The following is a 20611-nucleotide window of genomic DNA, read 5'->3' as shown; positions in this document are numbered from 1 at the left end:
GATATTGGGGGACTCCTGGGAGTCCCTGCCACAGATCGGCAGGAAGAAACCACAGCCCCCACTCCAACACACACACACACACACACACACACACACACACACACACACACACACACACACACACACACACACACACACACACACACACACACACACACACACACACACACACACACACACACACACACTAGATTAAGTTCTTATTCTGATAGGCCAGAGCTACAAAAACATGGCGCTGCCCGTGGGCAACATTCCCCGCACAGGTGGAGCCCTACCTGCCTGATGACACGCTATTCTTCCTGCCCTTTTGTATCTCCCTCCTGGAAGGGCATGCTCCGCTGATCCGTGGGCTTCCATTCAAGGGAATGTTCGCAGGCATCTTGGTTCTCAAACCAGACTCTTCCCAGCCAGGGGATATCACGGTCAGGGGAGAGATCTCTGCCCCCAGCTTGGCGGCTTGCCCACTGTACTTGGCAAATAGGGGCGGCTGGTGGAGGTGGCGTTGACGGATGAGAAGGCTGGGCTGGCTCCCAGCTCCTTATGGTGACAGCTGGCCAATTCCACAAATGAATATGTTCGGGTGCCTGGCGGTGCTGCAGTGCTGAAGCCTTGGCTCTAGGAGACAAGATCTCTTTGCAGGTTCTTTGCAGGGGAGGGGGTGTTTTGAGGCAGGGGGCCTCGGGGGAGCCCTGAGCACCCTGTGGGGCTCCGAGTGCTGAGTTCCGCTCCTGAGTGTCTCCTCTTGCAGGCTCCCAGGGTGAGGCGGCAGAGTGACACCTGGAGCTCCTGGGGCAACTGGAGCCCTTGCAGCCGGACCTGTGGAGGGGGCGTCAGCTTCCGGGAGCGCCCCTGCTACTCCCAGAGGTAGGAAGGTGGGAATGGGCCAGCTTGTAAAAAGAGGGCAGGCGTGAGGGAGCAGCTGGGTCCTGGGCTAGGTGTCCCGGGCCAGTGCCAGGCCACAGGGGCAGGACCTACGACGCAATGGATTTGTTCTGGGAGCAGGTTTAGTGGAGAATTTGAAATTGGGTCATTTCCACGTACTTACACTCTGACTGCAACAACAGCCTTATTTCAGGGGCCTGGAGCCACTCCTGCTTCATCCACCCCGAGTCTCTAGCTCCTCATGCAGTGCCTGGCAGGCGCAGTGAATTCTTGTTGAATTAATGAATAATCTTCAACAGTTTAACCTGTGTGGTTTCTCTACTGTCAGCCTCTTTGTCAAGTGTAGATGTTTTTCACTCTAAGTGACTTATTAAGCACCTGCTCTGTGCTCTGTACTCTGATAGGTACTATAGGGTGCAAAAGAAGGGGTGATGACACCCTGCCTGTCAGTGGGTTTAACTGTTCCTGAAAACTTTGCGTGAAGAGGGAGAGAGATAAGATATTATTCTAAGTGCCTTATCCTCATTTACTCCTTAAATGGCAGAATAACCTTACCAAGTGGGTATGTATTACATCTTATTGTGTCTCCAAGGGCAGAATTTGAGGCTTCTCTGGGAATTTGCTTTAAGAGGCAGAGTGGCCCCAAGTTAGACAGACTCCGGGGTAGTTAGACTTCTGGGTCTGGCTTCTCCCAGGTATAAACAGAGGGCTGATTAAACCTACCTAAAGGGATTTATGTGTGTGGCCACCACCCTCCTCTGCTTGCCACCCCTCGGGCCCAGTGGTGCCCACCAGGTGGCGCCACCGAAGCTGGGAGGCCTGCGAGGGAGCCCCAGGAGGGGGCGGGGTGTTGGGTCATGGGGGTTCGGGTCTTCCCAGCGCTCTCGCCCTGCAGGAGAGATGGGGGCTCTGGCTGCGTGGGCCCCTCCCGGAGCCACCGCTCTTGCCGCCCCGAGGTAAGGTAAAGCCCCCGGGGGTGGGGGACAGCTTCCCGGACGCCCTGGCTGACATCCTAGCCCTGGGGGGCCCTCCTGTCGGTGCACAGCAACCCCTTCCTCACCCCCCTTGAAATGATAGCTTCGCCCGGGCAGCCCAAGGCCCCTAGAGCGGATGCACGGGAGCCCTGGGGGCCCGACTCCGCCTCCCCGAAGCTACAGCGGGGGTTGGGGGGACAGGATCCTACCTCCCCGGGGCTAACCGAGCGACAGACCCCAGTGGTGGACCCACGAGCCCCTTCCCTTGTCCCCTCCGCTCCGCAGAGCTGCCCCGACGGCGCCCGCGACTTCAGGGCGGAGCAGTGCGCCGAGTTCGACGGCCAGGAGTTCCAGGGGCGGCGGTACAAGTGGCTGCCCTACTACGGCGGTAAGTGCGCGAGTCCCTCCGTCTGCCGCCCCCGCCTGCGTTGCCCTACGCTGGCTGGGTCCCATCTTTGGGGGATCTCTTCGCTACGCTGACTTAGCATTTCGCAGTTCTCATTACCATATTATAGACACGTTGTCAAATACATTTAAAGAAAAACCTCCAGTACCCCCAGCAGGGCACAACAGTGGTGGTCGTTTTGAGGTTTTTCCATCCTTTTCCCCTCCGTAGGTACGTTTTCAAACAAAGCCTTGGCCAAGCCTCTGCCGTTTTGAGCCTTCTTTTGTTTGGCCTGCTCCGGAAGCATTCCTCACGTGGCAGGAGGCATGGTGGGGGGCCGGGCGGGGGTGGGGTGCGAGGTGGGGAGTGGAGTTGGTGCCCGAGTTTGGGCAAACTGCAGGCTGGGCTGCAGGGGGCTTGGTGTGGCAAGGGCTCATTTACTCAGAGTCTCTGGGGCCGGAGCCCGGCTCTGGGTAACTTTGAGGAAGGTGTGGGGTCATTAATTTTTAGAGCAATACAGTTCAAGAAAACAAACAAACAAACAAAAACACTAACATGCGTGTACTTAAAGCATTTTAGATGAGTCAGAACATACCTTAGGATAATCCTTCTGAGTAGTAGTTTTCACTGCTCACTGTGGATGACTCCTGGAAACTCTGTGGCACTCTGGATTCCAAATCAGTAAACATATCCTGTGTGTGCTCTGGGGTGGGGAAGGGGTCTTGGCTAGAGGGGGCGGCCCCAGTGGGGTAGTTTGCCTTCATTGCTCCTCCTGGATCCTAAGGTGAGGGTATGTTGAAAATAACTTAAATATATGTTATAGAAAAATTAGAACACAGAGGAAAGTTTAAAAAGGGTTGTCGAGGGATGCCTTCTTTGTGGTGGAGGTGATTACAATCCTATTTGCACTTCTGGGCTGTTTAAACAATGTGTATATAATATTTAGATAAATATAAAAATTGAAACAAGAAAAAAACCTTAACCCTATCTCTTTCATAGGATCCCGGCTAGCATTTCATGCTAGCCCTTTTCACATTATTCTCCCTCTGTTTACATATTTGTAGTTATTACATAGTATCGCTTTGCACTCTGTTATAAGCATCTTCCCACATTATTGTCTAGTCTTCATAATCATAGTTTTTTTTTATATAATCATAGTTTTTAATAGCATAGTCAACATGCGTAATATTCTAGTGATAGATAATAGAGTAGCTGATTGTTAAAACTTGGACTATTATAAATAATAAGGCTGAGATAGACCTCTTCAAATGTCTAGCTTTTTCCTTATTCTGGGATTTTTCTTCAACTTGATTCCCAGGGAGTCCCAGAGATGCAGCAGTTTCGGGGAGAGCATCCCTTCTCCCTGGGTTGGGGGTGGGATTCTGAGCCACTGGGAGTATGGCGCTGTAGGCCCCTCCCAGTCGTGGGCGCGCGTGCTTCTGGCCGCTGCCCACACTTCGCTGTTGCTAGGACAGGCCTTGAACCTCGCTCAGCCTCTCAGCTTTCCCCTCTTGGTCGCCGCAGCCCCAAACAAATGTGAACTGAACTGCATTCCCAAGGGGGAGAGCTTCTACTACAAGCACAGGGAGGCCGTCATAGACGGGACACCCTGCGAGCCTGGCAAACGGGACATCTGCGTGGATGGCAGCTGCCGGGTGAGTTATGCCCCCACCCCCACCAGATGGCTTGGGGCCTGTTGCAGATGTCGCCCAGCCCCGCATCAGCAGGCCAGGGGCTCTCATGACTTTGACGTCTTCTCAAGACTAGCTTCTAAGGTGCCTTGCATCGCAGATGCCCTGTGACCCTCTTACCTTTGCCCTTTGATAACTCTAGCCCCACAGTAAGAGGAACCCTCTGGGTGGCACTGTGGACGCTGAGGCTACCACCTCTTCCGGGTAATTTTGTTTCCACGCTGCTCTTCACAGCTGCTCACAATTATACTAAATGAACCTCTCTTCCATTATTCTTAATTCTTTCCATTCCCCTCTCCCACCCTGGATTTCCTCCTATTTTCTGATACTTGAAGATAATGTCCCTACAGCCTTCTCTCCTGTATCCTCAAATCTTCCAGACATAAATATTTTAATACATTCGCCAGTGTATTTCTTTTTTTTTTTTTTTTAATTTACTTATTTTATTTATTTGTTTTTGGCTGTGTTGGGTCTTTGTTGCTGCGCGCAGGTTTTCTCTAGTTGCGGCAAGCGGGGGCTACTCTTCGTTGAGGTGCACAGGCTTCTCATTGCGGTGGCTTCTCTTGTGGAGCACGGGATCTAGGCGCACGGGCTTCAGTAGTTGTGGCACGCGAGCTCAGTAGTTGTGAGCAGGGCGCCCTATTCCCAGGAGTTCCAGCGACCTGGGGTTGCCTTTGGCTTGTCCTGGCCTGGGGCTCCCCCTGTGAGCTTTGAGCAAGGCATACAACCTGCTGATTGGCCCGAAGCCACTGTTGGGGAACTGTATGCAAACTCTGTGGGAGAGAGGTGGCTCCCACAAAGGAAGGAAAATGAGGTGCTATTGTCAGAGAAGGGGACACGGGTGCCGAGTAGGCAGAAGAGGTGGATTGTCAGCCACAGGCCAGAATCAAGGTTTACTCGGCCCCCATGGCTAGTGAATGGTTACTGCGCCTCCTGGACCTGGCTACGCGGCCAGGGTTCAAGTCCTGGTGTGACCGTGACTCACTCTGGTCTCTCCCATCTCCCCTCGTCTCTGCCTGGCAGGTTGTCGGCTGTGACCACAACCTGGACTCGTGGAAGCAGGAGGACAAGTGTTTGCAGTGCGGGGGTGACGGCACGACCTGCTACCCCGTCACAGGCGTCTTTGATGCCAATGACCTCAGCAGAGGTGGGGCTCCTCCCGGGGTCCACAGACAGTTGAGACAAGGGTCTGTTACCTGCTCCTTCCTGGCCTGTCTCCCTCACTGGCTGAGTTGCTCTCATGGCACTGAGAGGGTCTGATTTGGCACTCAGGTCATGAAAGGCCTGAGGTCACGCCTCAGGGTGGAGGCCAAACCCTTGTCCAGGAGCCTGTGGGCTCACACTAGGATCTCTGCCCCCTTATCCAGTGGCCACCTGGATGCCTCCTCATCCCTTCCCTCATCGTCCCCATCTGCCCCCTCCCCTCCCGGTCAGTATGGGCGCTGGAGCCTGCCCGCCCCTCTGGGCTTTGCAAGGCTGCCTGCTCCTTCAGGAACACTCTTTCCCAAGCACCCGGTCCTGCCTGTGTGCTACTTGCCCTGCCCTGACCCCACCTGTGCTGCGGGCACCTAGCCTCCTCAGGGCCAACTCCTCCCTGCGGCTGAGTGGTCCCGGGGTATCTCTGTCCCCTCAGGCTACAACCAGATCCTCATAGTTCCCGTGGGGGCCACCAGCATCCGCATTGAGGAGGCTGCCGCCAGCAGGAATTTCCTGGGTGAGGACAGTTTTGGGTCTGGGGCAGGGGGGCGGGTCCTGCCAGGGCAGCTGACTAGGGTGCTCGCCCTGCCCAGCGGTGAAGAGCATCCGTGGTGAATACTACCTCAACGGGCACTGGACCATCGAGGGCGCCCGGGCCCTACCTGTGGCCAGCACCGTCCTGCACTATGAGCGGGGAGCTGAGGGGGACCTGGCGCCCGAGCGGCTCCACGCCCGCGGCCCCACCTCGGAGCCCCTGATCGTCGAGGTGAGCGGGGCTGGCGGGAGACGGGGGCGGCCGGCAGGAGGGCTGCGGGCTGGGCGGGTGTGGCCCCCTGGCATCAGGCCTCAGTGGGGACCCTCCCGCACAGCTCATCAGCCAGGAGCCCAACCCTGGCGTGCACTTCGAGTACCACCTGCCCCTGAGCACCCCCCGGCCCGGCTTCAGCTGGAGCCACGGCTCGTGGGGCGACTGCAGCGCCACGTGTGGTGGAGGTGAGGGCAGGGCCCTGGTCGGGGGCGCGGCTGCACGCGGGGCTTGGCTCTCTCCTCCAGGCGCTCCAGCTGTGGGTGGGGGGTGGACAAGGAGAGGAGACAGCCTCATGTCATGGGGGTCACCTGGGGGAAACGCAGAGATCAGGGGACTTGAGGAAGGGCCCCCGCCCAACCTAAGAGAACCAGAGGGCTTCCCCGAGGCAGTGGCATCTCACAGGAGACAGTATTCCATTGGCGGTGGAGGCTGGGCCTGGAGCTAATGGTCAGGTGTCAGAGCGGGGCTCCATCGCCCACAGATACAACTCGCTGAGCCTCAGTTTCCTCATCCGTAAGTTGAGGATGGTGATGGCAGCCTACCCCAGGGGTTCATTTGAGGCTTAATCAAGGTGATGCTTGGGACGTGTCCGGAAGGGTGCCTGGCCCAGAGAATGCATTTGGCGAGTCTGGACTGACTGGCTGCCTGCTATGGCCGGGCCTCTGCAGGTCAGCAGACCCGCCCGGTGTTCTGCACCATCGACAATGAGGTCTACCCCGAACACCTGTGCCGGCACCGGCCGCGGCCGGCTGACCGCCGACCCTGCAGCCCTCAGCCCTGCCCACACACCAAGCGGTGAGGCCCTGCCAGCCCCCTCTGCCCCTGCGGGACCCAAGCTCTTGGGTGGGAAGGGAGTGGGGTCCCTCGGCCGCTTTAGGTGTTGAGCAAAGAAAGAGGTTGGGGGGCTCCTCAGCTGTGGACAGAGCGGGAGGAGCCAGCTGTCAGCCGGGCGGGGGCAGTGGGGTGTCCTGAGCATGAGACCCCGGGCTATTCCGTCCGCCCTCGTGAGCCCACACAGTGCCCAGAATGTCCAGGCTGGCGGCGGGAGGGTTGGGGGGGTATCGGAGGCGCCCCGTTTGTCTGAGCTGGCAGGGGACTTGGCAGATGCCAAGGAGTGGGCCAGGACTCGGGCCAAGGGGCCTGAGGGCATCGGCAGTGCCTGTGTTTGTGCACAAGGGACTTCTTACCTGCACCAACCCAGAGTGTGGCCCCTCGCTGGGGCCCAGCGTGTGTGCAGGAACAGGTACTCCTGGGCCACAGGCTCCCCGCAGGGCTGTGCAGTCCTTCCTCCCACGGCCTTGGTGGCAGCTGGTCTCTTGGGATGGTGGTGGGCGTGGCTTTGCATTGCAGTGGGGCTGGCCCTTTCTTCTAGGTCCTTGGGCCCCACGGCCAGGAAGGGCCACTCCCCACTTGGGTGAGCACGGCCCCTCCGGGAGATGCCCCCACTAAGTTCAGACCCAGAGGGGATGGAGTCTGGCTGGGGGTGATGGCTGACCTGGTGAGAAAGAGGAAGGGGGACGCAGGTGAGGACAGGAATGCTGAGAGGGAGGCAGCCAGGCTCCGTGTTTATAGGGACCAGTGCACAGTGGTGGGGATGGGTGAGCAGGGCCGGACCTTGGCCTTTGCGCAGGGCTCTTTGCCCCTCACCTGCACGGCCTGATGCTCAGAGGATGGGCCGGGTAGGGGTCCCCCCCTCCACTCCTGTGCCCCCTCGGGCCTGGACCTTGGCCCCTGCTGCAGGGCCAGCCTCACCGCCCTCCTGCTCCCTGCCAGCTGGAAGACGGGGCCCTGGATGCCCTGCTCGGCCTCCTGTGAGGGCGGCTCCCAGTCCCGCACCGTCTACTGTGTCTCATCTGATGGCGCCGGCGTCCAGGAGGCTGCTGAGGACGCCGAGTGTGCGGCCCTGCCTGAGAAGCCCCCTACCACGCAGGCCTGCAACCTGCAGCGCTGCACGGCCTGGAGCGCGGAGCCCTGGGGCGAGGTGAGGCCCGGCCCTGACCAGGAGGGGCGGAAGTCAGGAGCTGGGTCTTGGGCCTGGGCAGCAGCAGGGCAGGGCTGGGAGGCTCATCCTCCGCCTCGGGCAGACAGATCCTGGTAGTAAAGTGACCTGCCACGTGGTCTTGGAAGCTGTGGCCGAGGCTGGGACTAGGAGCGGGGGCTTGGACTCCTGCTCCCGTGTTCTTCCTCCTTCTCTAGAAGGTCCCAGGCCGGGTGGGAAAGAAGAAGCCGGGCACACTGTTTGGGGGTCAGGGGGAAACCGGGGCTGCTGGTCACTGCTTCTGGCACCTACCTATGTTGCAGTTGCAAATGAAGGAATGTGGAAAACGCACCTCAGCTTGGTATCTGCAGCCATGATTCAGGCTGTGTAACCGCAGGAGGATGACTCAGCCTCTCTGGGCCTGGGAACTGGACGTGGGGCAGTAGGGTGCTGTCTGCCCTCCGTGCCAGGCTGGTGGGCCTCCCGCTGGGCGAGGACCAGCTCCTGCTGACAGCCTGGTCCTTACAGTGCTCTGTCAGCTGCGGCGCCGGGGTCCGGAGGCGGACCGTCACCTGCCGGGGTGACGAGGGGTCTCTGCTCCACGCCACAGCGTGCTCCTTGGAGGACCGTCCCCCCCTCACTGAGCCCTGTGTGCATGACAGCTGTCCCCCACTCGGTGACCAGGCCTGGCACGTAGGCGCCTGGGGTCTAGTGAGTACTTCCCCCCACCCATACCTGCTGCCCAATCCCGGTCCCTTGGGTCTCTGACCGGAGGCTGCACATGTGCCTGTCCTTGGGTCTGACACGCAGTACCAGGCACCTTCCCCCTTCCCCCTGCCTTATGGGTACCCCCCACCCAGTCTCAGGGTCTTTCTCCCTTTGCGGGCTTGTTCTCTCTTCCCACTCCCACCCCGGGGGGCCCCAGTGCTCCAAGAGCTGCAGCTCGGGCACTCGGAGGCGCCAGGTGGTCTGCGCCATTGGCCCGCCCGGCCACTGCAGGAGCCTGCAGCCATCCAGGCCTGCGGATGTGGAGCCCTGTAACACGCAGCCCTGCCATCTTCCTCCAGGTAAGGACAGGAGGGGCAGCTGGTACCTGGCCCAACCTCTTTCCCTGCTATCAACCTGGCCAGCCCTTCCTGCCGCTGGGCCTTTGCCTGTGCTGTCAGCCACTTGGAACGCTTTCACACATCACCGTGTGTGAAGCCTTTGCCACCCACAAAGTCCGGCCCTAGACAGCCTCACCAGGCAGCCCTGTTTCCCCCCTCGGAGGTAGCATCCCTTACCCCACCCCCATGGCTCACTGTAACTGCTGTCACTCTTAGGTTGGTTTCCTGGTGCTGCAGTGGTTGTACATGGCTTGTAGGCCTACTAGCTGTAAGCTTCTTGAGGGCCAGGTCCCCTTCCTTCTTTCTGTTTATACCCCTGCAGAACTTAGCTAGCGCGTGCTAGGTACTCAGTAATTGTTGAGTGACTGGGTGACTGAGTGCAGAGAGGGAGGCGGTCCAGGAAGGATTGTCCTCGCATATTGCCTCTGCCTTCCCGCCTCCCCTCACCCCCGTCCCCACTAGGAAGGAAGGTGTCCCAGTTGTGAGGAGCTGCAGGACAAAGGGCACAGAGGCCAGCAACTTACTTGGTGTGAGGAAGTGTTACTGAGGGAAGGCGTGGGTTGGGGCTGAGCCGGGGGGTGGGTGGTCGGCCTTGTGATGCTGCAGAGAGGCGTTTGGCCCTGATGTGCCAGTGATGGGGGAATGGTTGGGTTCCAGTGGAGGCACGTGGCAAGGTGGCTAAGAACCAGTGGCCTGGAGTCAACAGCTAACCTGGGTTCAAATCTCCACTGCTGACCAGCCGTGTGGCCCTGGGCAACTGCCCCTCCTCTCTGATCCTCGGTTTGCCCATCTGTACAGTGGGGTTAATAAGACTGACCTTCCAGGCTCGTGGTGATCGCTTGGCACAGTGCCTGAATACACAGTACTCCATAAGCAAAGAGTGGGTGGCAGTGGCGGTGAGGGCCTGGGGGACCCTGGGCCGGGCTCCTGGGGCTCCTTAGCCTGGGCCTGGCCCTTGGGGTACACGAGCAGGAGGATCCTCGGGCTCTTACAAGTCCAGCTCCCTGGAGCCACTCGGTGTCCCAGGACCCTGGATGCCTTCCTGGAAGAGGCTGTCCTGAACCTGCCCCAGAGAGGCATTCACATAGGTCGAAAGGAGGGAAACAGAAAGAGAACTTCAGGCCAGGCTGAGTTGTAAAAGAAATAACCTTCATTGCTGTTTTCATAATTATAAAAATAATTATGTTCATTGTGGAAAATTTGGAGAATTTAGAAAATTAGTATGTAGCAAGAAACTTAAATTACCCTTGATCCCCTCTATTGTTGGGATAGATCTTTAGTGAACTTCCTTGTAATGTATGTGTGATTTTGTATCTCCTTTTTCCCCCTAATGACATTTGGTGTGTGAACATTTTCGTCTTGTGATTTCTAGGGGCTCCACAGAAGTCCATGGTGGGTATGAATTTAGAATTTAGGCGGTTCCTGCTGTTTTGGGTACTGTAACTAGTGCTGTAGTGCTTACTGGCAAGTGCCCGGGAGGAGGGGCCGAGGGTGCAAAGAGGCGGCCCCCTGAGGGGTGGGCTTCTGAGCAGACACACCGGACAGCTCTGTTTCCCTGTCTTTTCTAGACTTTTGAGCAGTGCTCACCAAAAGAAATAGAAGGCAAGCCCCACATGTCATTTAAAATTTTCTAAGAACCACATTTTATTTTATTTATTTTTTTAAAGATTTATTATATATATATTTATTTATTTTTGGCTGCATCAGGTCTTAGTTGTGGCATGCGGAATCTTCATCGAGGCATGTGGGATCTTGCAGCGTGCAGGCTTCTCTCTAGTTGTGGCGTGCGGGTTTTCTCTTCTCTAGTTGTGGCGCGTGGGCTCCAGGGCGTGTGGGCTCTGTAGTTTGCAGCACGCAGGCTCTCTAGTTGAGGCACGCGATCTCAGTAGTTGTGGCACACAGGCCCAGTGGCCCTGCGGCATGTGGGATCCTGGTTCCCCGACCAGGGATCGGACCCCCAGTGCTAAAATTTCACTGGTGTAGTCGATCTCGATTTAGATGTCATGAAACGTACAGTTGAAAAAGCAGATTCACATCCCCAAGTCGTTCCAGACATACTGAAGCGTTTTTCAATAAATGAATCATGTGTCAGTGTTTAAATTTAAAATTAATTCTAATCCGGTAAAATGTAAAACTCAGTTTCTCAGTCCCTCAGGCCACATTTCAAGTGCTCAGTAACTGTGAGACCAGTAGGGGCCCAGGACCGGCCCTCGGCACAGGGTATGGGGGTGATGACGGGTCTGTCCAGGGCGGGTGCTCTTCGGGCTGGGGCGATGCTGAGGGCCTCAGGCCTCTGGCTACTGATTAAATTTGTCTAATAGGCCCAGGGGAGCCACTGAAAGTTTTGGAGCTAGAAGTGACACCATGAAAGATGTTTAGGACAGATTTGGCACCTGCCTGAGTGTCAGGCTGAAGTGGAGAGAGTTGAGAAGCAGGAGCCAGGTGGGGAGCAGGGTGCAGAAATCCAAGCTCTTAAGAGAGAATGATGGGAATGGAGGGGCTGGCGCTGGCCCAGCAGAGCCTGATCCCCTGCGGGTATGGGTGTGGGGAGGGGCCCCAGACTCCAAGTTAAGCCTGAAAAGGTGGCAGAGAAGAGTCACAGGAGGGGAAGCCAGAGGCAGGGTGGGCTTGGCAGAAAGGTGCCTTTCAGGCAACGGAGGGATAGCAGGAATTCCGAGGCTGGCTGGGGACTGTGAACGCAGGGCCAAATGTGGGTAGGAGACCAGAACAGGGGAGGGAACTGGAATCAGCCTTGTCCGAGGTTTTGGCCCAGGTGGGATAGGTAATAAAATGAAAACAAAGATTTTCCCGCTTCTCTACTGGAATCTTCCAACCCTAAATTATTATTATTATTTTAATTTTTATTTATTTATTTATTTATTTATTTATTTATGGCTGTGTTGGGTCTTCGTTTCTGTGCGAGGGCTTTCTCTAGTTGCGGCAAGCGGGGGCCACTCTTCATCGCGGTGTGCGGGCCTCTCTCTATCGCGGCCTCTTGTTGCGGAGCACAGGCTCCAGACGCGCAGGCTCAGTAGCTGTGGCTCACGGGCCCAGCTACTCCGCGGCATGTGGGATCCTCCCAGACCAGGGCTCGAACCCGTGTCCCCTGCACTGGCAGGCAGATTCCCAACCACTGCGCCACCAGGGAAGCCCTAAATTATTATTTTTTAAATATTCCCTGGAGACTGGCAAGATGTAGTCCACGTGAGAATGGAATTTTCACTTATTTCACTTTTTATAACTTTGTTCCACTATGTAGTAATATGTTTATTGTGGAAAATTTGAAAAACTAACAAATAGAAGGAAGGGACCCCCCACCACCACCTCTGCCTCGCAAAACACGTTCACAAAGCACTCAGAAACTTTCACTGTGAGCATTTTGGTTTTTTTGTTTTTTAAATTTATTTTATTCAAGTATAGTTGATTTATGATGTTGTGTTAGTTTCTGCTGTACAGCAAAGTGATTCAGTTTTATTTTTTTGAAAGATTTATTTATCATTTATTATTTTTTATTTTATTTTTGGCTGCGCTGGGTCTTAGTTGTGGCACGCGGGATCTTCATTGAGTCATGCGGGATCTTTCGTTGCGGCGCGTGGGCTTCTCTAGTTGTGGCGTGGGTTCCAGAGTGTGTGGGCTCTGTGGTTTGTGGCACGCAGGCTCTAGTTGAGGCGCGCGAGCTTAGTAGTTGTGGCCCGTGGGCTTAGTTGCCCCGTGGCATGTGGGATCCCAGTTCCCTGACCAGGGATCAAACCCACATCCCCTGCATTGTAAGGCGGGTTCTTTACCACTAGACCAGCAGGGAAGTCCCCAGTTTTATATATATATGTACGTGTATAAGTATATATGTTCTTTTCCATTATGGTTTATCCCAGGATATTGTATATAGTTCCCTGTGCTATACAGTAGGACCTTGTTGTTTATCCATCCTATATGTAATAGTTTGCATCTGCTAATCCCAAACTCCCCATCTATCCCTCCCCCATTCCCCTCCCCCCTTGGCAGCCACAAGTCTGTTCTCTGTGTCTGTGAGTCTGTTTCACAATCACTGTGAGCATTTTGGGGGTGTCCTGCTAGTATTCTTTTGGGTACCCTTTATAAAATTCCTATTATCCTAATTTTATCTACTCAGCCTTTTGCATTTTTTCTCTAATATTTTGTGATGAAAATCTTTTTAAGAACTTAATATTGAGGTGGTTAGACATCATACAGCGTAAAATTCACCCATGCTAATGGTACAGTTCGTGACTTTTAGTAAGTTTACTAAGCTGGACAAGAGACGATGAGAAATTTGAATCACACAGGAAAGTTGAAGAGCTGTGTGGTGAGCAGCCACGTGCCCACCATCAAGTTCACAATTAATATTTTGTTGTAATTACTTTTTCATCATCTACTCTCTATCCCTTCATCTATTAATCCAATTGTTTTTAATATGGAATTTTTTTAATTGACGTGAAAATCAGTAACACACAGTTAACCACTTTAAAGTACACAGTGTGCTGTTTTTATTTATTTATTTTTGGCTGCATTGGGTCTTCGTTGCTGTGCGTGGGCTTTCTCTAGTTGAGGCGAGCGGGGGCTACTCTTCGTTGCAGAGCACGGGCTCTAGGCGCACAGGCTCAGTAGTTGTGGCTCACTGGCTCTAGAGTGCAGGCTCAGTAGTTGTGGTGCACAGGCTTAGTTGCTCCGCGGCATGTGGGATCTTCCCGGACCAGGGCTCGAGCCCGTGTCCCCTGCATTGGCAGGTGGGTTCTTAACCACTGCGCCACCAGGGAAGTCCAAGTAGACAGTGTGCTCTTATTTGTTGTGTTCACAATGTTGTACAACCACCAACTCTCTAGGTTCAAAAATTTTCATCACCCTGTATAAGCACCCTGTACCCATCAAGTAATCACTCCCCATTAACCCTAGTCCCCTTCCCTGGTCACCTGATCTGCTCTCTGTCTCTATGGATTTGCCAATTCTAGATATATCAGATAAAAGGAAGAGCAGACCTTTTGCATCTGGCTTCTTTCACTTAGCAAAATGTTTTTGAGGTTCATCCAAGTTGTGGCATGCATCAGCACTTCATTCCTTTTTACAGCTAAATCACATTCAATTATATGGATGTACCCAATTTGTTTATCCATTTGTCTGTTGATGGATATTTGGGTTGTTTTCACCTTTTGGCCATAATGAATAATGCTGCTATGAACATATTGATGTAGGAGTTTCTGTGTGGGTGTGTATATTCAGTTCCCTTGGGTATATATTTAGAAGTGGAATTGCTGGGCTATATGGTAACTCCGTTTAACTTTTTGAGGAACTGCCAGTCTGTTTCCACAGTGTTGCACCATTTTACATTCCCACCAACAGTGCATGGGTTTCCAGTTTGTCCACATCCTCGCCGACACTTGTTATTTCAGTCTTTTTTGATTAGAGTCATCCTAGTGCATACGAAGTGGTGTCTCCTTATGGCTCTGATGTGCGTTTCCTTAATGACTGATGATGTAGAGCATCTTTTCATGTGCTTGTTGGCCATCTGTGTGTCTTCTTCGGAGGAGCATATGTTCAAGTTCTTTGCCCATTTTAAAATTGGATTTTTAATCTTTTAAGCAGTCCAATTAAAAATGTGTATCATTTTTTGTTTTATGTCATTGGGATCAAACATAAACGCTAATTTTACATGTGGCTTTTCCTTTTGCTGAACATGTAACATGAGCATTTTCTATGCGATAAAGACTCTCTTGAAACCTGGGAAGGGTGTTTACAAAAACACAAGTCTGCTCCTTTTTCCTTCTACTGTCCTGGGTTCCCCAGGTCCTGCCTGAGTAGTGGGGTGGGAGCAGATGTTGGTGGGGGTGGCCTTCCCTCTGCACCCTGACTGCCCCGGCTCCCTGCAGAAGTCCGCAGCATGCAGGACATGCACACCACCCCCAGGGACCCGTGGATGTCTCTGGGCCCACGGGAGGCCCCCGCCTCAGGTGAGAAGCTCAGTGGAAGCCCCCAGCCCCGGGCCCTTGAGATGGAGGTTGAGGGTGGCGGCAGGTGGTTTGGGGGGATGGGGAAAGGTGGGTCTGATGTAGATACAGATGGAGGGTGAGGAGCCAGGTGGAGACATCACATGACTTTTGCTTCCTCTTCTTTCTAGATTTCAGAGACCAGTGGTGGGCACCCCAGGAGCAACCCTCAGCTCAGGGTAACCCCAGAGGAGACCAGAGCCCACACCTGCCAGCCCCGGGCCCAGCCCCATCTCTGCGGCACTCCTCACACCGGCAGCCCCTGCAGTCTGGCTTGGCGCCCCGTGACTGCAGACACAGCCCCCATGGGTGCTGCCCCGATGGCCACACTGCGTCTCTTGGGCCGCAGTGGCAAGGCTGCCCGGGGGCCTCATGTCAGCAGAGCAGGTGGGTGCCTCTTCCTTCTCCCCAGGTCGAAGAGGGAAGGTATGTGTTCAGGGGGTGTGTCCGATGCACGGGGCAGTGTCTCTGCTCAGAGAGGGGGTGGGGTGGCTTAGCAGAGCTCCAGGGGTGTTGTCTCTGAGCTGCCCTGATAGCGCAAAACCGAGGACTTGGCTTCCTCTCGCTGAGCTCCCTAATGTGCCAGGTGTGGGTAAACCCCCTGCTTTCTCTGCAGAAGTCAGCCTGTTGAGATGTAGCCTGAGGCTCTGGGAAGGAAAATGGGCTGTGATTCTAGCTCTGCGATCCAAACCAGACTCCCACTCCCTCAGGGGCTGTGGTGCTAAGGGCTGAGGTTCGGCGCCCAGCAGCCTGGGGGTGATTCTCAGCTCAGCCACTTACCAGCTGTGTGCTGGGTGACTTGGGGCAAGTTATTAACCTCTTTGATCTTGGCTTTCTCTGCTGAGAATTGGAAACAATGACAGCCACTGACTGGGGTTCCTGTGAGGCTGAAACGAATCACATGGTGCCTGGCACATAGAAGGTGCTTTGATATGTTCCTTCTTTCACCTTCCTTCCCAACTCCTGGTTGGTGGAGGTGAAATAAGTGGTGGGCTCCTTTGACACCCTCTTCTGCCCCATCGCCCAACTGCTGCCATTTTGTAAAAACTCCCTGGGGACCTGGTATTTGGGCAGGTTCAGGTGAATTTCCCCCTCCTCGGTTTTGTGGCGGGCTGTGTGAGTTGAAGATCTCTCAATTATTAAGGGTTCAGCTCTGCTTATTGTTTTCCTGTTGCCCTCACTGGGAGCCTCTAAGCGGTCAGTGGACATGGCAGAGACTGGGGTTCACAAAATGGTTCTCCCTGCACGCGGGACAACCCGTCTGCCAAGCGGATCTTCACCCGGTCAGCCCCTGGCGCAGGGAGCCTCAGAGCCTGGATCCTGGGATACAGGACGCTCAGGGTCCCTGGTAGGGGTGGGGGTCAGGGCTGGGTGGTGAGGGGACGGCTGTGTGATGTCTGTCTAGGTTCGGGTGCTGTCCTGACGGGGTGTCTGTGGCTGAGGGGCCCCATCAGGCTGGCTGTGCGAGCACTTATGGACGCGACAACCCTGGGAGCAGGCCACGGTCGAGAGAGGTGGCTTCCACAGTAAGTGTCTGGTCACGTGAGGGGCAGGAGTCCAGCCCCCAAGCCTGCTCAATGCCACTGTGACCCAGGCTTTTTGCAGCTTTAGCCTTGGAGAAAGGAGGTCCCTGAAGCCTGCTGGCCTGAACCATCCTCTGGAGGGCATAGGGCTTCAGCGACAGGCCTGGGCTGGAACTGAGGGGTTCAGCCAACATTCTCCTGGCCTCTGATCTGCCCCCAGGGCTGGGGTTATGCTCCATGTGTTCACGGTTCTGTCCCTCTTCCTGCCATCCTCCGCCTGGCAGCCTAGAGTTCCCACCAAGAGCCAGACCTATTTCCAACTTCCCAACCTTGGCCTTCCTCCCCAGGCCCAGCAGGATGAGCCCAGTGAGTGCCGGGGCTCCCAGTTCGGCTGTTGCTATGACAACATGGCCTCTGCGTTGGGCCCTCTTGGGGAAGGCTGTGTGGGCCAGCCCAGCTACAGTGAGTGGATGCCCCTTCTTGTCCTTCCTGGTGGGTAGGCTCTGGTCCCACTGTGCTCGCCACCCCACCCAGAGCCAAAAACCCTCCTGCTGCCTTGGTTATTGCTCTTTTCTTCCACAAATACTTATTGATCACCTACTAGGTGCCAGGCCAGAGAACAGTGCCAGATTATTATCGTGTCCAACAGTTTGCACTTGTCGCCGCCTGGTTGCTTGTGGGAGTTGGGGTAGTTGTCGGTGTGGATTCCACAGAGAGGGAAGGCTGTGCTGCCCCCGGGGCTCAGCCCCCTCCAGAGACAGGGTCGTCAGGGCTGGGATGGACGGGGTGTCCCCACCCTGCCTGGGATGAGTCCTGGAGGGAGGGCTGTGAGGCGGGAGCATGGGGTGCATGGGTGGAGCGCCAGGGACCATCACAGGGACGTTGGAAGCCAGGTGGGCTGGTGGGCTGAGTCTGCAGGGGGCTGGGCACCTGGATGGGCTTTAAGCAGTGGCCAGCGTGGTCACATCTGAATGCGGAGAGGGAGCAGGCTGTGCCTGGGAGGAGGGCGATTATTATGGGCAGGCTGGGGGCTGGAGAAGGTTCAGAGCTGGTGAAGGGTCCTGGGAACAAGGGTGGGCCCCTCACTGGGCATCTTCACAGGCCTTTGGGGGCTCAGGGCTGGGTCCTCATTGTGAGCTAAGCACAGCAAGGTTTGGCCCTGGGGTTGCTCTGTGTGCGCCCTTGGGGCCTGGGTCAGGTGGGGAAGAGCACGAGGGAGCCTGTCCACGGAGCTCACGGCCCTGACCTCTGGACGGCTCTAGTTCTGGGGGTGGAGGTGGACAGGGATGATTCTGGAGGCTGCTGGGTTCCCAGCCCAGCGCAGGTCTGGGCAGTGAACAGACTGTCCCCAGGGCTGGTCAGGGGCCCAGTGTAGATGTGCTCCATACCCTGGGAAGGGCCTCACTCCTACGTCCTGGGCAGCGTTTGCAGCTTCATTACTGGGTCCCGGTGACCTGCGTCCTCCCTGCCCCCTCAGTGTACCCCGTGCGGTGCCTACTGCCCAGCGCCCATGGCTCCTGCATGGACTGGGCCGCCCGCTGGTACTTCATCGCCTCCGTGGGCCAGTGTAACCGCTTCTGGTATGGTGGCTGCCATGGCAACGCCAATAACTTTGCCTCGGAGGAGGAGTGTGTGAGCAGCTGCCGGGGACCCCAACATGAGCCCCGCCGACACGACCCTGGGGCCTCTGGCCAAAGCACCCATAGAGACAGTGGCGGCAGCGGTCCTGGGGGCCAGCAGGAGGCCAGCCAGCACGGGACGGAGCCTGTGGTCCAGAGAAAGCCCTTGCCTTCCGGTGGCCTGTGGTGGCGAGATCAAGAGCCTGGGCCGGGGGCCATGGACCACAGACAGGCCTTTGGAGAAGGGCCCCAGGGCCAGGAGCTTGGGCCCAGTGCCCCTGGACTGGGCGGAGACGCAGGACCACCAGCGCCACCTTCTCACAGCTCCTCCTACAGGTGAGGCCCACCTTCCCCAGGTGGGATGGGGGATTAGGGACCCAGGCCCAAGGGCTGAGCCTTTTGGAGCTAAAACCCTGAGGTCAGCTGGGCCTCCCTCCATCCCTAACCTGGAATCTTCCAAACAGCCCAGACTGGAGGGCCTTGCTACCATCATTCTACAGACGGGGAAGCTCAGGCTTTGGAGACATGAGACTTGCTCAGGGTCAGGCAGTCGGTGGATGGTGGTGCCTGGACTCTCCAGCAGATCTTGCTGGTATAGCCCAGGGCCTGTCTAGTTGGAAAAGCTTATGAGCTTCATGACCTTTGGCAAGTCATCCAAATTCTCGAAGCCTCAGTTTCTTGACCTGTAAAATGGTGATGTGATCTCATAGGTTTAATGTGGGTCTCATTTGTTGTTAGTCTTGTGACTGTGTCATATTAATGAGATTTGGGAAGATTAAAAACAAAATAAATAAAACTTTGAATTCCAAAGGGATCAGGCAAGTGTTTAGCCCCCACGTGAACCTGGTGTTGCTTCTCTCCCAACCTCTCCGTCCCTGGGCTCTGTGCCTATTCTGTGCTCTTGCAGGAACAGGTTGAGGTAGTAATGCCTGGGGATATTGGGTGGGGGGGGAGGGCGGATTCCTGAGTCCTTGGGCTCCCGGAGCTTGGCTTCCCCTGGGACCCTCTGGCCCCACAGGTGCCCAGAATGGGATGGGCACCAAGCTTTCTGTGTGGTGAAGTCCCTGGTCCCGGCACTCACGCAGACCCTCCCTCCCACCTTTCCAGGATCACCCTGGCAGGCTCGGAGCCCTCCCTGGTACAGGTGGCCCTGGGGCAGCTGGTGCGGCTCTTCTGCCCAGATGACAGCTCCCTGGACCCCCACGCCAGGTGGCAGAAAGACGGGCGGCCCATCTCCTCTGCCAGGTGTGTGTGCAGGCTGCACAGCCCCTCTGATCTCCTGGGACGGGCGGGTGAGTGTGGGGCGACGTCCCCTCTTGTAGGAGCCAGGCTCATTGTTGCCTCAGGAGCCCAGAGCTCAAGCGCCCTCTCTTCATTCAGGCACCAGCTGCAGCCCGATGGCTCCCTGGTCATCAGCCCCCTGTGGGCAGAGGATACTGGCACCTACAGCTGTGGCAGCACCAGGCCAGACCGTGACTCTCAGAAGATCCAGCTTCGCATCACAGGTCTCTGTCCCCACCCCACCCCCGCAGTGGGTCCTCACGGGCCCCGGGGTGGGGTTCTGGCCAGGAGGGCCTGGGCCGGGGGGCCTCCACACTGGAGGACTAGTGTTTCCTTGGGCCAGGGCCTCCTGGTGGCAGGGACCACACTCCAGCTGGGCTGGGGCGGATGTGTTGCCCCTCGTGGCCCTCATTTCTCCATTGGTCCCCCGCCGGCCCCATGGCCCACCCTTCCTTCCACCCCCTTCTCCCCACCGCTCACCCCTTGCTTCTCCTGGCCTCCTGACAGGGGGTGACGTGGCTGTGCTTCCTGAGGCTGAACCAAGGCACTTCCCTCAGACCAGGGACCCAGCCCAGGGCCACAGTCCTTGGGACCGCAGCCTAGGGGGCGGTTCTGGGGGCCGGGGGGCCGTCTCCTCCTCGCACCCACGGCCCACGAGCAGGTAACAGTGTGCAGTGCTGTCCTGCTCTTGGTCTGCCCCACTGAGGCCGGGGTTAGGGGAGGTCTCGGTGAGAGGCGGGGAGGGTGGGTGGTCCCAGGCCAGCGTGTGCTGTGAGCAGGCTTGCTGGCCCCTGCTCAGGGCTCTGTGAGGGGAGGGCTGGGGAAGCACGGCTCCCTGAGCTCAGCTTCTGGAGGAGAAAGGGGACCCCGCCCACCACCCCGAGCCGTGGGGAACGGAGGCGGTGCCTGGCCCAGGCCTCAGGAGCCGAGGGAAGGGAGGACACCGGCAGCTAGAGGGCCTGAGAAGGCCTTGAAGAAGGGCAGTTTACGGAGGGGATGCAGAGAGCTGGGGGTGCCCAAGTCAAGGACCTGGAGGCAGACACGCAGGGCAGGCGGGCGGGCGGGGGACAGTCGGAGGTTCTGGGTGGGGAGGTGAGATAAGCCACAGGTGTCTTTTAGACCTGGTCCCAGATGTCCCAACTGGAACAAAGGGGTGATGTTGGGAAGCAGA

General features: G+C 56.5%; 1 protein-coding gene across 2 annotated transcripts in view; it reads left to right on the top strand.

Annotated features, from left to right (window-relative positions):
• Positions 1-20611, top strand: part of PAPLN (papilin, proteoglycan like sulfated glycoprotein) — a 35410-nt gene that overhangs the window by 7117 nt on the left and 7682 nt on the right. Inside the window, exons 3-22 of one of the 2 annotated variants that reach the window (XM_068543093.1) lie at positions 749-864; positions 1778-1838; positions 2142-2244; positions 3766-3896; positions 4956-5079; positions 5566-5646; positions 5723-5895; positions 5999-6122; positions 6606-6732; positions 7711-7918; positions 8444-8626; positions 8841-8982; positions 14901-14981; positions 15149-15404; positions 16423-16543; positions 16888-17002; positions 18018-18495; positions 19267-19404; positions 19540-19664; positions 19948-20101. In XM_068543093.1, the coding sequence (XP_068399194.1) occupies positions 749-864; positions 1778-1838; positions 2142-2244; positions 3766-3896; positions 4956-5079; positions 5566-5646; positions 5723-5895; positions 5999-6122; positions 6606-6732; positions 7711-7918; positions 8444-8626; positions 8841-8982; positions 14901-14981; positions 15149-15404; positions 16423-16543; positions 16888-17002; positions 18018-18495; positions 19267-19404; positions 19540-19664; positions 19948-20101 (3041 nt within the window). The remainder of the gene's footprint in view (positions 1-748; positions 865-1777; positions 1839-2141; positions 2245-3765; positions 3897-4955; positions 5080-5565; positions 5647-5722; positions 5896-5998; positions 6123-6605; positions 6733-7710; positions 7919-8443; positions 8627-8840; positions 8983-14900; positions 14982-15148; positions 15405-16422; positions 16544-16887; positions 17003-18017; positions 18496-19266; positions 19405-19539; positions 19665-19947; positions 20102-20611) is intronic. The other variant, XM_068543102.1, reaches the window with a different exon arrangement.

Source organism: Eschrichtius robustus, chromosome 1, assembly GCF_028021215.1.
Source record: "Eschrichtius robustus isolate mEscRob2 chromosome 1, mEscRob2.pri, whole genome shotgun sequence".
In the NCBI taxonomy this organism is placed as follows: Eukaryota; Metazoa; Chordata; class Mammalia; order Artiodactyla; family Eschrichtiidae; genus Eschrichtius; species Eschrichtius robustus.
Note: the sequence above shows the minus strand (reverse complement) of the source record. Positions and strands in the feature narration are given on the sequence as shown.